Below are 18,150 nucleotides of genomic sequence, written 5' to 3'. Positions count from 1 at the left end.
AAGTGCCCTGAGCAGAATATATGGAAGATTAAGCAAGTTCTCTGAGCAGAAACGTTTTAAAAAAAAAAAAAAAACCAAAACAGCACTAAGTAAGCAGTATGACCGCAAGAATGGGCTCACCTAGCTCTCTGCTAGCATGCTGAGAGGGTAATGAAATCCACAGAAAGTCAAGGACCAGTTATAGCTATTCTAAACCTATTCAAATGTTTTTGGTACACCCCAGAAAACGGTTTATAAATATCATTAGTTCTGGTGAGACATAAATATAACGGAATACTCGATAGCCAAAATGTGGGTTGACATTAGAATTTTTTTTTCAAATTTATGAAATGCAAGTACTACTTTCAGTGGTAAAAGAAAAATCCGATTATTTGTTCAGATAAGTTGCAGCCATTCCAAGTAAGAATATTTAAAAATTTCTCCCTATTTATAAAACTTTATTATTATTTTTTAAAACACACACTCAAAACCCACAAACAATATTTCAGGTCTCTGGGGATGAAAGGTTTAAACTGTGAAATACCCTTTCTGGGTTTGTACCAAACATTAAAATCTCGATTTCAGATGAAAAAAAAAAGTCATTCTGAAAATAACATTAATATCAACAATAATAAAGTAATTGTTTTTTAAAAAAAAACTTGCTCACATATATAAATGTCTTTATGGAAAACTTTCTCAATGAGTCTGAAGAAAATTCTCAGAGTTGTCCTGCTAAGACTTGTTTTTTTTGTTTTTTTTTTGTTTTTTTGTTTTGTTTTTTTGTTTTTTTTTTTTTGTTTTTCTTTTTTTTGTGACAGATGTGGTAGAAAGACCAAAATGAATTCTGAAAGGAACATAACCTTATAAAATGGCCTAGAGTTTAGGCAGGTTAGAAAGTAATTTTGCTACATTTATTTATGCTCGTTCAGTCCCCCAAACCTTTCCCACAATGTTATTGGATAAAAACTGCAGGAATATCACACAAATTATCAACTCAAGATGTGCAAATTGCAAGGTTCTTTAAAAGTTCATCTTAAAAAGAAAAACACTGGACAAAAATGAGTATTCTTTTTTCCATCCCTTTTCTCTCAGTTTCTCGGCCAGCTCTGCATGTGCCTTTAATTCTTTCTCAAACATCAAAGTGAAAAGTGCCTTCTGGGAGGCTGTACTTGGTGGTCATTCATTGTCACATACTAGTTCATAATTCACATTCATCCCTTTAAACCACATTGAAACTTCCAATATCTTGCTCGTGAGAAACTCTGCAGAGCTGAAATGTAGTTACAGTGTTGAAAAAAAAAAAGAAAGCAACTTAGTTTTTTTTTTTTTTTGTTTTTGTTTTTGTTTTGTTTTGTTTTTTCTTCCCAAAGAGTTTAAAGGGAGATACAGTACTTGTTGAATGATAGACCAAGATGCTTGGTAATAAAGTGTGAACAGCATTTTAAGTGCTTAGAGATAGTAATATATATGCTTATCTTCAAAATCTAATTCCTCACGTCACACTGGAATCTGAAAAAAGTGGCACCCGAGTTGTCCATAGTCATGAACTATAAACAGTACTAGAGTTAAAAGACAAAATTTGCAAACCCAATGCGAAGAGCTTCGGCGGCTCTCAGAAGGGCAGTTTGCGTCTACCTCTTGGGAGCGAAGTCAACGTGATCCCCTGATTGGTTTTCCTAACACTGCACGGAATCCCGAGTGGGTGTCCACTCTCTGCTACCCCTGCCGCCGCCGCCCACCCCCCTCCCCCCTTGCCCACCCTGACACCCTGGAGACATCACTGCACTAAGTAAAGCAGAAACGAAATCCCACGTGTGGCAGTTGCTCTAAAAAAATATCAGTGCAGTCAGGCCCCATAGGGGGAAATATATATCTATAGGATTAAAAGTTGCTTTTATTGTAAAATATGTTGGAGGAAGGGAAAAAAAAAAGAAGGTTCTTTTACACGGGGAGCTTTCCACGGGCTGTCTGATGCCTCTCTAGCGTGCCCTGCGGCGAGCGGGGTTCCTGATGTCGGCTTTGCACGGGAGGAGGACCTCACGAGGATGCTCCCCCTGGGGCCTCGAGTCCCGGGCGGAGGGCAAGAGGCAGGGGGGCAGGGGGAGGCCGAGGGAAGGACGGAGAGCCTCGGCGCCCGTGCACCTGTGCCCCCCTCCACGCGTGCACGTGCCCACGCGGGAGCCCACGCGCCCCCCCACCCCCTTGCAGCTCCCCCACCCTCCGAGCATCCTCGGGGCGAGCGGCGGGGGCTTTCTGGGCTGCCCGGCCCGGCCCCGCCCCCTCCACCTGCACCTGCCGCGCTCACGGCCGGGCCAGGCCCTCGTGGGAAAGCGCGTGCACCAGTCTCCTGCGCGACACCGGCTGTAACTCTAATGACAAGGTTATAACAGAAACCTAAGGAGGGTAACATGTAAATACTGTGTTATTTAGCCTACAGTACAGTAATCTGGATACAAATGAGAAGGGGGAGCCGAGTTTCCTTTCCCCGCGCTGCCTCTACTTGCCTACGTTAGACCGGCCTTCGATGCAGATCTTAACCTCCTGAGGGATTAGAGAAGGCTTAGGAAGAGTCAAAGGTGGCTCGTCTTCCGACTTCTCCAGTTTGCGGGTCTCCGGGGCCGACCACCTCCTCTTCCTCGTTGCTGCCGGCTTGCTGGGTTCTATTTTGGTGAGCAAGGGCGCTGCAGGCAATCCTATTTTTTCTGGAAACTTGAGTTCGCCATTCTCGGCCAGCATCTGGGCACTTCCCTGGTTGATGCCGTTCTCCTGCTCGGCGTACCTGTGTCTGCTGCCTGCCAGGCCGTCGCTCTTTGAGTGCTTCAGCAGGACGCTGGCGGGATCCACGGGCGGGCCCTTCTTAACAGAGCCGTTCCTCAGATTCTTGAGGGTCAGCGAGATGCAGACGTCCCCAACGGAGAGCTTGGAGCACGGCAGGTCGAAGAGCTGGCTGGTTCTCTCTGGACAGCAAGATGACCAGCCCTGTCCAAACACAAAAAAAGGGTACTCTACCAAAACCTCCACGCTGACCTGTGGAAACAGAGACAGAGAGGAAGGAGGATGAGGAGGATGCTTTATTCTTGTTTTATGTCTTACACTGCCTGCCGCCTGAGCATAAGCCAAATGAGGAGGAAAAAAAAAATAAGACTTCCTTCCACAAACCTCATCCACCAACACACACAAAGGAGGCTCTTAATTTTTGGTTGCACCAGTACTTAACCGTATATGGGTGTTGGGGGGAATCCAGTAAAAGGCCACTTAGCGTTCATTCAGCTAGAATATCATTTCACTAACTATGGGCTCTCTAGCCGGCCTCCTTTAAGACAAATGGATCCAGGGCCACCTGGATGGCTCAGGGGTTGAGCATCAGCCTCTCTGGCTCAGGTCGTGATCCCTGGGGTCCTGGGATCAAGTCCTACAGCAGGCTCCCAGCAGGGAGCTTGCTTCTCCCTCTGCCTATATCTGTGCCCCTCTGTCTGTGTCTCTGATGAATAAATAAATAAAATTAAAAACAAATGGATCGGTCCCCAAGGACGCCAGAACAGGTACTTGGTGTTTAGCACTAAGCTAGGCTCTGCAGGGGACTCAAGCAAGAGCATAAGATAAAAGTCTTGCACTTTTATCAGCTCGCTGGACAAATGCTATTCTTGTGTAATTAGGGATCAGAGTGAGACTGTATACAAGCTCCAGAAGGCAGCCCTTACCTATTTATCACTATATCCCTGGCCCCTAAAAGGGCACCTGGCATATGGTGGAAGCTTAATAAATATTTATTGGATAAATGAGTGTGTACTCAAGAATCGAAGGGAGCAGACACAGTGAAGGCTGGAGTAAACAGAGAGGGCTTCCCTGTTTACCGGAGCTGAGGGCTGGGCAGCATTTGGAGAGGTTTGAGGGGTGGACAATGTTGGGGAGATGATAAAATTTAGGACACAGAGAGCTCAAGTAGTTGGCCCATCCAAGGTCAAGCACCAGGTACTCAAATCAGCCTGTGCATTTGTTTGAAGATAAATACCAAAAGTGGGGGAAGCTCAATATCCTCTCAATAGGTTGCTCTCTTCTCTATCATCCTGTGCAACCTGTGCATTGTGCTAAGGAAATAAACTGAAAAAGCCAGCCCTAGTCCCGGTCTCAAAGTAGTTCACAATCAGGTGGCCAAAAGAGACACATGAACATAATTGCCAATCAACACGGTGAGTGGGGTTATAATACTTTAATACCAGTATCAGGTTGTTGGAGGGCAGAGGAAAGGCACAGACCAGTTTGAAGAAGAGGTGATTAAGGAAGTTTTCTTGGATGAGGATACACTGTGCTGAGTTTTCAAACATAACAGGGGTGGAGTACAGGTGCGGTTGCAATGGGAAGACACTCTTGGAAGTGGGAATAGGTGAGCATAGGCAAGGAGATAGTGTCCAGTGAAAGTCCTACTGTTGTCATTAAATTAGGTTGAAATACACTTGAGGTTCTAACAGTTTAATTTTCATAGAAATTTATTTTCTTCAACTTTATGCTATATAAAAAAGAAAAAAAAACAATGAAGTAATTTGAAAGAGTCAACTTTCAATAGCTTTTATAGAGGTAGTAGACTATGTAATCTGGAACAATCTTCTTACTGAGGACAACTAAATACTCTGAACAAAACCCAACCAAACAAAAACTAAGGGTGAAATGTAAAAACTTATTTCTGATTGCATTAGACGGAAAAGAAGATAATGAAAAACCAACCACGTAAGGCTCAGGGAAGGGTGATAGCTGAGAGATTTAAACCTGGTGTTTGGGATTATTTTCCCCTGAAAGCATTTGCACATTGCGACCTTGAGCAGTTTCAAAACCAAGTAGACCTCTGGTAATCTCAAGAAGGGGTGGGGGAAGGTTGCGAGGTGGGGAGAGGAGGAGAGTAGGGAATGAAATTCAGGGCACCCTTTAGGTGTATTAAGGGAGGATGCTTTCTGGTGAGCTCTACTCTTTTGGGCTGTGACCCCAAAGTGCTAAGGGCTATACTCTAGGAGTAAGATGAACCAGAAGTACACAGGTCCTTTCAGGGTCTGAAGCTCAGACTTTAATCATCTAAGGCCCTAAAATTGGGTTAAGGTCTTTATTTCCACAGTTTTTCAAATAAAACACACTCAAAAAAGAGGAATGAGGTCCACGAACAGACCAGAGGACATGAACACAAACAAAGAGTGGAAACAATAGATAACAGAAACAGACCCACAGGGACTTCTGAGGCAGAGTCATCCGAAACAGACTTTAAAATGACCTATGTTTACAATATTTAAGGAGATTAAAGACAAGCTTGAGGATTTTGGTAGAGAACTAGAATATATTTTCAAAAAAATCCATGAAAATTCTAGAATAAAGAAACATACATTCACTAAAATCAGGAGAAGGCAATGGGTTTTCCAACCGAATAAATGAGGTTGATGAGAGAACTTGGGAACTGGATTCCTTTTCTTTTTTTTAAAGATTTTATTTATTTATTCATGACACACACACACACACACACACACACACACAGAGGCAGACACACAGGCAGAGGGAGAAGCAGGCTCTACACAGGGAGCCTGAAGTGGGAATCGATCCTGGGTCTCCAGGATCACACCCTGGGCTGAAGGCAGCGCTAAACCACTGAGCGACCCAGGCAGCCCAGGAACTGGATTCCTTAATTAGTGCTTTGGAAGAAACTATATAGAATGAGTCCCAGAGATAAAAAGATAGTTAACACAGAGGAGAGGTGAGACACAGAAGACACATAGAGAGGATCTAACAGACTCATAAGTTTAATCCTACCAGGAAAAGAGGGAGATCATAGGGCAGAAGGAACATTTTTGAGGAGATAATAGCTCAGAATTTCCCAAAATTGGTATGAGACAATCATCTGCAGATTCAAGAAGGCCTAACCCCAGGCAGGAAAAATAAAAAGAAATTCTCACCTCAGCAGGGCACAGTTTAACTATTGTACACCAACGACAGGAAAAGAAAATCCTCAAAGTCTCCAGCACAAAATATACATTACCTCAAAACAGGCAACGATTAAATTCATAGTTAACGTCTCAATGCAAAGAATGGAACTATTCTAGGTATCACGTTCCTTCTCACCTGTATCAAAACTCACACTAAACAATGAGTTCCTCTTTGTCTAAGTCTTTGTGAGCTAAACAAAACCAAAAGCAAGTGCAAAGATTATACGTGGGGAAGTTCTGAAGTCTGTCCATATTCAAGTGGAGATAAGAGAAGCCTAACCAAAAGAACTATAGACTCACGGGCAGCGACAACTGTGGACTGAGCAAAGGTTCTTTTTAGTGGGGCTATTTTGGAGATTGTGATTCTGACGTTGGAGGAGCTAAGGTGATTGGCAATCAAAGGAATCCCAGGTGAAATTCTTAAGTAAAAATTTACTGGTTTAAAAAATGGAAGTGTTTTGTCTAAGAAGGCAGTGGAATATCTTTAAAACACTAAAGAAAAAGAACTGCCAACCAAGAATTCTATATTGAGCAAAAGGAGCCTCCAGGAACGAAGGCAAAATAAAGACATTTTTCAGACAAACAGTAATTAAGAGAATTCACCACCAGGGGATCTGCACTAAAGAAAAGACTACAGAGTATTCTTTATGTAGAGAAAAAAAATCATTCCAGATGGAAGTTTGTAGATGCAGGGAGGAACAAATAATAACGAAAGTGATAGATGTGGGTAAATCAAAATAATGACTATATATAATAATATGAAAAATGTTTTGTTGAATTTTATACACAGGTACATATACACAAACATGTACATAATTAAAATATCCCCTTCCAAACCTAAAAGTGGCAAATGTCCATGTGATTTAAAAGGACTGTGGGATTTTATATGGACTGTGGTTTTCTATTTTACCGACTTTATCTTTTTTGATAACTATGATTGATCTAGTTGTACACACACTTCTTGAATGATATACTTCATTTGTTCCATAAAAGCCATAAGTAGTTTTAGAGGAGACAACTGAAGCGAATATGCAAGTTTATTACCATAGTATGGGTGAGCATGAGTCCATACAAATGTGCATATTACCTGCGGGGAAAATTGTTCTGGGCTATTTTTTTTTAAAGATTTTATTTATTTATTTGAGAGAGCAAGAGAGAACAGAGGAGGTAGGGAGAGGGAGAAGCAGGCTCCTCACTGAGCAGAGAGCCCAAGGCAGGGCTGGATCCCGGGACCTTGAGAACATGACCTGAGCCGAAGGCAGACGCCTAACCGACTCAGCCACTGGACTATTTTAATAATGTAAAGAGAGCTAACAATTTTTGAGTGTCTGTACCTGTCAAACATTCAGGTACGAGCTTCACAAAAATTTATCTTGTTTATGCTCACATCGGACTAGTGAAAAAAGTACTATTGTACCAATTTTACAAATAAGGAACTATATAGTCTCAGAGAGATTAAATCATTTGCCTAACATCATAGCTATAAGCTGATGGAACAGTAATCTAATCCCAGTCTTTGGCTCTCCCAGACTCATTTTCTTTTCCTATGCTCCTATTTCTACCCCTGTGAACAAAAATATTCCAATATCACTAAAAGAGATGAATTTAACATTCCCACTACCCCCAACAGTGATAAATGTTATTTGAAGTAAATAGCACAGGCTCATGGCTTTATTTCATGGTTCAGAAAGTTGTGGAATAGTGTCTGCCTTATATATCTATGCATACAATTCTAATCTCCCTACATAAGTGGGTGATGAGGCTGATATTTAATTACAGAACTATATCGTATGTTTTTGCTTATACATATGTATTTGCATATACGTCTGTAGAAACATACCTACAAGTACAGTATTGGATGGGGATGCCCACCGAGTTCCAACTGGGAGGACCAACCTGGAGCTGGTTTCATAAATCCTGCTCCAAACTTCTTAGAGCCATTAACATCATACACCGAGCAGAAGGAATAAATCCTACTTCAAGTGGGGACGGTGTAGCTGCAATTGAAAATCACTGAGACAAAGTTCTCAAGTGTAAATACCTCATAAGAATTTGCTCATCTACCTAATAATGCTGGTCAGAGGTAACGTGATGTTCAAAATACTACTAACCTTATTTCTAAACACACTGCCCTCTTTTTTGGCTCTGCATTTTCCTAGATGCTCCCCTGTACTTGGGTAGAGTCTGTCTCCTTGCTGACAGACAGCCTGACACCTGCTTAATGGGTAGGGTCTTGGTGTAGGAGCCATAGTACACAAACTCCTCAGAGAAGCCAGCAGCATGTCATGTTCTGAATATAACATTTCCTGCCTACTTGTAGACAAATCTAACTGAACGTCCACATGTTGCCAAGTACCTGTAGACTCATCTGAAAGAAGAAAGGTCTTTGAAGCCTTGGTGTAATAGGCAACATTACCGATCCCGATTGCTCCAAAAGCTATGATGCAGATGCATATGCTTCCCATTATATACATTACAACATTTGGGGGCATTCTGAAAGCCCTTTGTTACTCTTTCATCTCAAAACTCCCAAGACAAGTCTCAGAATTAAATACTGTAACGTGGACTATAGCTTGAACAGCCTACCTAAAAAATGCATTAAAGGAAAGTGACGAGGAAGAGGAAAGAAGAATATTTGAGCTTTGGCCTATAAAGAGCTGATGATAATAGAATTTATTTTTAACCTGGACAGGTTGGGGAAGATCTCCTCTACTACTTCAAAGGCTTGCTTTTGGTCCCTTCTTCCTCAATTCTGGCTTTGTCTCCTCCCAGGGAAGCTCTGCTATCTTGGAAAAAGATGCCACACCACACATCCTCAGCTTGGTCTACGCAAATTAGGAGCAAAAGACTATTTGGATAATCTGATCGTTGTAAGCAGTGGACCAGATAGCTGAGGCTGAATGTTATTTTTGTCCTCGCTAATTACTTATCCTCACTAATATTTATCCTAATATTTTTCTCCTCCCTAATTATGTAGACTGAATTAGCTAGATAATGCATTTTTAGGTCTGCATAGATGTGACCTAAAATAAGTTAAATACATTTTTTTTTGTCTCTTTCGTTGGTGAAAGTCAAACCCTTGCTGCACATTTCTCAAATAAGCACACTCAAGTGTTCATAACAAATCTATTTTTATTTCATAATTAGGCTTGTCAGAAGGACATAAACATTATTAAAGGTTAACCTATCATTAACAGTTAATGAAGAAATCACACTAAGGGATTTTTTTTTTCTATGAGGATATATATGGTTGGGAGAATCTGCTTGGGATTCCCTTGGTGAGGAGCATTATCTAGCTCAAAACATGCTGTCATCGCCAATGGGTACTGTTTTGGGTGTGAAACAAAGAAGGTGGGGTTCTGTGACCTGATGCTACTTTAAACCAGGATGATGAGTCTGTGAAATGTCTGAATTTGAGACCCACGTGGGTCTTCCCTATGGTGCCAAGAGCTTCAAGATATTATTGATCAAGTATTCACACTCCAGGGCTAGCAGTTTTAATAACATTCAATATATAATGTTATGAGCACCTGCTATGTGTCAGGGACTAGAACAAAGTATCTCTGGATGAAGATCCAGTTCTTGCCTTCAGTGGGGAAACAGAACATGCAAACAAAACAAGTAACTTCACAAGGGCGTAGATGGATAATGACAACCATGTTGTCTGATGACATCCACGTGGGTGCTTACTGGCAACCCAAACTTTATGTGTCCAAAATACCTCCTGATATGCCCTTGTCCACTGGCACCTGCTCTGTTCTCCATCTCCATGAATGGCATCTGCATCCTTCTAAGGGTTCAGGTCAGGGTGCTGGGAATCATCATTTACCCGGCTCTTTCTCACACTGCACACCTCCAAATTACAAGCAAATGCTGTTGGTTCCCTCTTCCAAATATATCTAGAATGAGACCATTTCTTCCTGCCTCCACCACCACTGCCCTGGCCAAGCCACCTTCTCACTGGGAGAAAAAGCCTCCATGAACAAGCCTGATATGGTCTGCATACCTTCATGCCACCACTCACTGCTCTGTACTGACACCGGTTTCCTCATTGAACCTTTAGCTGCAAAAGACACGAGCCTCTGGGTCTGTGCATCTGCTGTTCCCTCCATCTGGGATCCGTCCTGCCCTGTGTACTGTTGCCTCCCATTCCCCTTTGCAGAGAGAGCTTTGCTGACGACCCTCCTGAAAGTAACGACCCACCGTCCCTAGCATCCCTATCCTTTCTAGGCTGCTTTATTTTTTCCCATAGCACTTATTATCTTTTGATGCATTGTTTTTAAAATTTGCTTACATATTTGTTTGCTTCACCTCTTCCCCCAGACTTCCCCATGACGATACGCTCCATGAGGGCAGAGATATTGGCTGTTCCGCTCATTGTTCTAACACCAGAGTGTGGAATACTTCCTGGTGTGTAGCAGGTGCTCAGTAAAAATCTGAAAGACTAGGTCCGTGGTTGTTCTCCATACGTAAAAACACTGCAATGGCACGACTGGCCAACAGAGGTCAATGTTTAGACGCTGGAAGCCTCTGGCTGTCCTTGTTTCTTTCCACCAGCCAGGGCTAAATTGGACTCCCAGTCCTCCCCAGGGAGAGGAGCAGAGCCTTCCCTGGGACTGGCTCACCCCGGAACAGGCAGCTTTCCAGGCTAAGCTGTAGCTGCCTCAACTCATCGTGATTTCACTGAATCACACTTCAGGTACTTTCTTTCCACTCCTGAGTTCCCTGTTGCGCTCTTTCAGATGCGCTAATAATCATTAATTCATTCATTAAATCATTAATTCATTCATGCCGGGGTTCACATAGTCTCTGGTTAAACCCCAATGAAAATATCTTCAGGAGGGCAGTACCAGATAAAACCGAAGATGTTATATAACTTCTGGTGGCTCGACACGGCCCATTTTCTTTTTTTTTCAACCCATAAATACATTCCTCTCCAAACACTTTGAGCAGTCTGCAGGATGAAATGTGAGCATGAACAGCCTTTGTCCTATGTCAGCTTGAGGCCCCTCTGCCTTTCATCTCTGGATGCCTTGTAGCCAGCACCTCTCCTTTTTAGGGGTGGGTTACCTCCCATCCTCTTCCACCCTTTCCTGCCCTCCTCCTGCTGTGGCAGGCACACCCGTTAGCTCACCGCTGCTTCCATGAGAAATCTGCCCACCCCGCCCTCTCTCCAGCACCCTCTCCCTGCAATCAGCTCCTCTAAAACGATCACCTCCAATTTCTATTCTGGATGGAAGAACCAAGACAGAGAGGCAACACATCCTTGCTTCCGGGCTGATGATTATTTATTTATTCAATGTCACCTTCCTGGTCTGGCTAATGACTGGCTTTTAAGATCCTTTTTAGCTCTCCTGTGTGTGAGTTTAATAAAATTCCTTTAACTACTTAGTCAACAACTACTGTATCTAAACACTGTATGCATATCCACATATTTATGCTGTTTGGGTGTATATTTCAATCTTAGATGGGTGCTATGTCTATATACACACATATGTACATATCACCAAAAACAAGATATAAAGAAAACAAAACGTCTGTTGTTTAAATATGTCTCCCCTTTCCTCCACAAGAATCCCTGTTTTCACAAATGTGAAGGGCATCTGTTTTACAAAACATTTTTGCTTGACACTATCCCAAACGTACAAGTTATGCCCTCACCAGGGATCAGCGAGATGGTCCAGAAGCTGGGCTTCCGTGAACATGGCTTGCTTTTGGTGAAATGGTGAAGTTGGGAATTGCCAACTTTGTCTGCAAGTACAATTCTTGATCCTGTTTTATCAGTAGAAAAGAGCCAATCTGCTCTCCCTGAAGGCCAGCGTCCCTGACTATGGTTCTCAACATCAAGAAAATCAGAAAACCCAGGAGAGGCTAAGTGAGAGAACCATTTACTTCAGTGTTGAAAAATCATTAATAAAAACAGTCACAACTCTTCAGCTGAGTGTAAGAATATCTGTGAGTGTTCTATTTAAAACATTTAATCATGTTAATGCTCAACCTGACTCAGTCTTTGGTGGAAGCGTTTCAGGGTTGTTCGGTAAACCCCACACCCTAGCTCAGAGACACTCCCAAACACAAATCCCGAATGACACATTGGGTTCTCCTCGTACACTTTAGGCTGGCTCCCAGAGCCTCTACTTCGGGGAGGCCTTGTTAGGATCAGACTCAACAGGTGGCTAGAGCAGCTCTCAGGCACACAGATTCTATCCCACTCGCACTCCTCTCCCAGGGTCTTAAAAGGTGAGCCTTAGGAAAACAACATAGTCCCTGCTAAAAAGAAATGAGCTATCAAAGCCAGTGAGAGACACGGAGGAAACTTAAATGCATATTGCCAAGTGAAAGAAGCCAATCTGAAAAGGCTACATACTGCGTGATTCCAACTATATGACATTCTGGAAAAGGCAGAAGTACAGCGATGTGACTAGATGAGTGGCTGGGTTGCCAGGGCTCCGGGGAGGGGTTGGAGATGGGCAGGATGCAGAGGTGAAACATAGATTTTTTTTTTTTAGGGCAGTGAAACTACTCTGAATGATACAGAAACACTCAATACGTGACATTAGGTATTTGTCAAACCCACAGAATGTACAGCGTGAAGAGTGAGCCTTAACGTAAGCTACGGTTAATAACTGTGTATCAATACTGACTCATCAGCTGTAACAAATGCACTACACAGCAGCAAGATTTTAATCATAGGGGTAAACTACGTGTTTGGGAATCCCTGTATGTCCTGCTCAATTTTTTGGTAAACTTAATACTAAACAATAAAGTCTATTAATTAAAAAACAGTTGTAAGCAACAGCGAGAGTCTGCTTCCATCATATATGCAAGATCACCTGGTTAGGGACGCTTATGTCACACATAGGCTAAAGGAGAGCTTCTTTCTTTCTTTCTCCTTCCTTCCTTCTTCTCCTTCCTTCCTTCTTCTCCTTCCTTCCTTCCTTCCTTCCTTCCTTCCTTCCTTCCTTCCTTCCTTTCTTCCTCCCTCCCTCTCCATTCCTCCCTTTCTCCTCCATTCCTCTTTCCTTCTTCCTTCTTCCTTCCTTCCTTCCTTCCTTCCTTCCTTCCTTCCTGCCTTCCTTCCTTCCTTCCTTCCTTCCTTCCTTCTTCTAAAGGTACACAGAGACACAAACAGAAATGTGGTTTGATACCATTTCTTTCCCTTGGAGTCCTTCTGGCATGAGCACTGGGAAGAAGATTATCATCAGCAACTGGACCAGAGGCCCAGTGCTGGGCTTTTGCACACAGGGAGGTCACTATTTTTTGGTACATTAGGATTCATTCCCACCAAGCCCCGCATGTAAAATGCTGGCAAGTTGGTTTGCCTTGGCTGCTAAGGGACTATACAGACTTCTGTGTTGCTTGCATGAGGGCTTTGGCTATTTTTAGGCACCAGCTAATCCATTAAAGCATAATGCTGCCACTGATGAGTCACAGAACATAGCAGTCAAATTAGAAATAGTGGAATGAAAGAAAAGCCATTGGTAGACGTGCAGTAAGCACATCATTATAACATGCTGTACTAGCACGCATGGGTGTGCGTGTGCGCACACACACACGTGCACACACACATGTGCACCCCAGGACAGCTGCACGAGGCAAATGGCACTGAATATTGAGCAGTCGCCTCGGGAGGATCTGGGAAGTGAGAGATAGCCCTAATAACATAAACAGCTCACCAGTCAGGAAAGACACAGTCTAAGGAAAGGGTCACCCCCTGAGCGCTTTGCAAACAAAATGTACTACAATTCTACTGAGCAAGCTTTGTGTACTTTTCAGAAGAGCTGAGCCTAGGAGCATGGGACAGAGGGATGGGGAGGCTGTTCAGAGGCAGAACGTGTCTGCTGGATGGAAGTCAAAGGCTCCCTGGCGGGGGGGGGGGGGGAGATCCAGGGCAGAGGCTCACCCAGTGGGCACTTGGCAGAAGAAAGGTGCCTGGAACCTTCATTTCTGGGGCTCTGACCGACATGGACGGCTGCGCCACCAGCCCGTCCCCCCAGTCCAGCTCACGCTCAGAGAAACACAGCTTGCCTATATGCACACCGCCTTGCAGGAGGTCATTTAGCCCCCTCTGCAGAAATAGCCATGTGGGTGCTTTGGGGCCACTCATGTGAATAATGCCATAGGAATACAGGCAGTGTGAAAATGGCTTATTGCACTTGTTGGAGAACTTTATCCTTCTTTCTGGACTTTTCTCCACTGCCTCTCTGTTCACAAATTCTTTTTTAGAGCATGAAGCCTTTCATTTATTTTTTCAGAATCTAACTTCTCTCTCTCTTTTAAAGATTTATTTGTTTATTTTAGAGAGAGAGAGAGAGAGAGAGAGAGAGAGAGAGCGCACCAACGGGAGGGGCGGAGGGAGAGAGAAGCTCAAGCAGATTCCACCTGAGCAGGGAACAGATGCGGTGCTTGATTTCACAACTCTGAGATCATGACCCGAGCCGAAACCGAAAGGCGGCTGCTTTACCGACTGCGCCACCCAGGTACCCCTAGCCTTTCTCTTCTCAGGGCCAAAGCCACCTAGGTGGAAGTAGGGAGGGCCGCTGACATTGTCAAGGGCCTACTGGGTGCTACCTATTGTGCTACTTCCTTTGAACACATTTTCTTTATTCCTTACAACAACTCTCATTCTTCTCACTACGTAAGCAGACTGGGAGGCTGAGAGTGTCTGCACGATAAAGTATTTGTGCACTAATTTGTTCACAATGGGCCCAAGGTCTGGTGCTATGGAGAGGTGGAAGACAGATTCCAACCTAGGTGTCTTTAGCTCCAGGTTTGGCATTTTCTTAATCAGCTAACTAGCTTCCCACTCCAGCAGAGGATGCCACACCTCCCACAGAGCCGCACTGGCTCCCACTATTGCCTGGGGATCCCCTCTGGGACTTGCCACGGACTCACAGGCTCAATCTTGGAGAAGACTATCAAGCAGACTGTATTTGGAAGTGAGGCCGCAGGAAAGTGATTCTGTTGTCCATTGGGGCTTTCAGTCAGAATCAGCACCCATGAGGGAAGCAGGGAGGCTCGCCTATACCCAGGGTGGAAGGTGCTACCTGCCTTTCAGCAGAAGAGGAAGGAGATGCAGATTTGTTAGAAAGAGGTGTCGTGGGACGCCTGGGTGGCTCAGTGGTTGGCATCTGTCTGCCTTTGGCCCAGGGCGTGATCCCGGGGTCCTGGGATCGAGTCCTGCATGGGGGTCCCCGCAGGGAGCTGCTTCTCCCTCTGCCTATGGCTCTGCCTCTCTTTCTGTCTCTCATGAATAAACTAAATCAGAAAGAAAGAAAGAAAGAAAGAAAGAAAGAAAGAAAGAAAGGAAGGAAGGAAGGAAGGAAGGAAGGAAGGAAGGAAGGAAGGAAGGAAGAAAGAAAGAAAGAAAGAAAGAAAGAAAGAAAGAAAGAAAGAAAGAAAGAAAGAAAGAGAAAAAGTGTCGTGCGTTGCATTTCATGGTAACAGATCACACCTGCAATTCCCCTTCGTGCTCCCCCAGCAGCGGGCTGGGGCGCGGGGTGAAAGACACTGCCTGTGAAGACAAATACTTCAGCGGGTGTAGCAGAGCCACAGGGACGGTGACAAATCTGCGACAGTGTTTTTTTTTTTTTTTTTTTATTCTCCCACACGGCCTCGTCTGGAGCTTCAGCTGGAGACAACACTGGAGGCGTCTTTCCACAATAATAATTAGGAGTTCAGCTCCTTAAAATAATCACCAAAAGGAAAAACCCCTCAGTTTTATTCAGGATGGCTTTAGTTCCCATGAGGTCTGTGTACTGATTATGGACGTGGGGTTAGTAAAGAGTCCCTTGAATGTTCCCCTTTGGGTTTTTTTTTTTTTTTAAGATTTTATTTATTTATTCATGAGAGAAAGAGAGAGAGAGACAGAGAGTGAGAGAGAGAGAGGGAGAGGCAGAGGGAGGAGCAGGCTCCATGCAGGGAGCCCGATGTGGGACTCTATCCCGGGTCTCCAGGATCACTGGAGGCAGGCGCTAAACCGCTGAGCCACCCAGGGATCCCCGCTTTGGTTTTTGATAAGAGAATTGCTGGTAGCTTCTACGAGCTCCGCGCTGCGAGGCAGAAGAGCCCAGTATTACAAAAACGGAGGAGGCCTGAGATGTTACCCTGTATAAGGAATCATTTACCCGTTTTAGGGAGGAAAAAAAACTGCAGCTCTGGGGTAAGGCAACTTGTCTTGCAGCCCTCCCCCACCGGGCCACACCACGCCACGTCCGGAGGGGATGCTCACAGTAGGTTTTCTGAGGTCAAACGCATCCCTGGGGATCCCCCTCCACACAGGACACATGCCTGGAGTCATAAAGCCATCCATCTGTTGGGTGGAAAACCATCCCTTCTCCCACAACTTCCCCAATCAGTTCTGTGATTTTGCTAATTAAGTTAAACAATTTGCACCTCCCTAAATCTCCCCGCGGGTGCAGGTGATAGTGATTTCTAACTAGTGGATAAGACTCGGCTGATTCTCCAGGCCCAGGGAGAAAAACTTCTCAGTGCTGCACTGATGAGGGAGGAAAGCTCTCAGCCCTGGGAAGGTAAATGAAATCCAGATATCAGTTCTCCGGCTCCCTTCCTTTCTCTCTGATTCTCTCCTGATCCCGATCCTGTCACTCGTGGCAAACACAGCTGGTGGAGTATTTTAGCTGTGATGATGTCAGCCTGTTTCTGATAGGCTTCTGGGTAAAGCGACAGATCATTGGCTGTGTCGGGGGCCTTGCACTTTTGTTTCTCCGGCTCAAAACCCAAGCCACCTTTTTAGCAGGCTACAGCCCTCCCCAGCATGCAGCAGCACCACGTGGGGCCGCCCCGACAGACCTGCGAACGGGCCGTGACAAATACTCTTCCTTCTAATTTGCACCTTGGCTGTCAGCAGAGACTAGTGGTCTGGCTGCCCGAAGGAAGTGAGACTTCGCAGGGAAGCCGATTACTCTATCATTCAAGCATCCAGGGTGCAAAGTATCGAGCAGGGAAAAGACGCAGAGATGCCCGCTCTCCAGAACTGCCGGGTGCCTCTGAAACCTAAAGAGGCCTGGGAAGCTCGTGCCCACGGCCAAGGCTGCCAGGGTCCTGGAGATGTTGGCTGCAGCTGGAGCTGTTCTGCAGTCTCAGGGTGGAAAGAGGTGCGGCTACGGAACCAGCAGCATTCCCAAACAACACCTCTTCCCGTGCCTTCCCCTGTTCACAGGAACGCCTGAAGGATTGCAGGTGCCAGGAAGAAATGCATTTTCATTCTTGTTTATTTTCCATGCTTCCCCTGGAGTCTGTTAGAAGACAATTTTGCTGAAGACAGCACTCCTACTAGTGCTCACCTCCAACCCATGTAGGCAGGAATGAGCAGCACCTACAGACCAACCGGGAGTTCGAAATAAAGATGCCACTTAAACAAGAAAAAGAATCCTGCTTTTTGCTTTTTTTTTTTTTTTTTTTTTAAATTTGAACTTCAAGAAATCTTGCTTGGCTCTTACCAAAGACTGGATGCCTATGGTGGCACCGCACCATAAAAAAAGATATCTCTGGGAGGCTAAAAGAGCTTGGTGATGCAGGCCCTCTGACATTGTGTAAGACCCCACATCTGGCAATTCACAAGCACTTCTGGAAAACACTGGAAAATCCCATCCCCTGCAACTTGACCTCTTAAAAATATCCTCAAAGCAATTCAAACCATTAACTAGTTTTTCTTTTGTCTTTCTGAACATCCCAAATACCACCTCTGCCATGACCATTCTCAGCTTGAATCTGAAGGAGGCGCTGTCACTTTGGGGTTTTTCAAAGTCCTCCATGGGAACATCCCCAGGAGAGCCGGGGAAGCCCCCAGCCTGGAGGCCAAACCACCTGGACAGTGAACATGCTGTTTTCTATAAATGGAATAAAAAGCGTGTGTTCAAGGGATTTAAGAGACTGTGAAAAAGTGGGCTGAAAGAGATGGGGGAAATAGAGCTAATAATACTTCCAGGCTTTAACACAACTGACGTTGACTGCATCTTACCCCTTGGGTTCCTATTGACTATACACCCAGGAGGTCACCTGGGATTCCCAGATTACGTTAAGCATGCCTTTTTCTTTCTACATTGATGCTTTGGCATCTTGGAGCCTGGCTGACCCTGGAGGGACTGCCCCTCCTGGGGTTAGCTAATTCCTTGCCCAGGGGAGAGTTCTTCACATGCACACCAAACGCTCATATTCCCAAACCACTTCCTCCACCCAGCTCTCACCT

The 18,150-nt window shown here is 44.6% G+C and overlaps 1 protein-coding gene across 8 annotated transcripts in view; it reads right to left on the bottom strand.

Annotated features, from left to right (window-relative positions):
• Positions 1 to 2,214: 2,214 nt before the first annotated feature.
• The window catches only part of ATXN1 (ataxin 1), a 402,302-nt gene continuing 386,366 nt past the window's right edge, over positions 2,215 to 18,150 (bottom strand). For all 8 annotated transcript variants that reach the window (XM_055321812.1, XM_055321809.1, XM_055321814.1 and 5 more), the window contains one exon: positions 2,215 to 3,006. In XM_055321812.1, the coding sequence (XP_055177787.1) occupies positions 2,476 to 3,006 (531 nt within the window). In that variant the 3' untranslated portion in view covers positions 2,215 to 2,475. The remainder of the gene's footprint in view (positions 3,007 to 18,150) is intronic.

This window comes from Nyctereutes procyonoides, unplaced genomic scaffold (assembly GCF_905146905.1).
Source record: "Nyctereutes procyonoides isolate TBG_1078 unplaced genomic scaffold, NYPRO_anot_genome, whole genome shotgun sequence".
Taxonomy (NCBI): domain Eukaryota; kingdom Metazoa; phylum Chordata; class Mammalia; order Carnivora; family Canidae; genus Nyctereutes; species Nyctereutes procyonoides.
The sequence above is the reverse complement of the archived record's forward strand: the minus strand, read 5'-3'. Positions and strand labels throughout refer to the sequence as shown.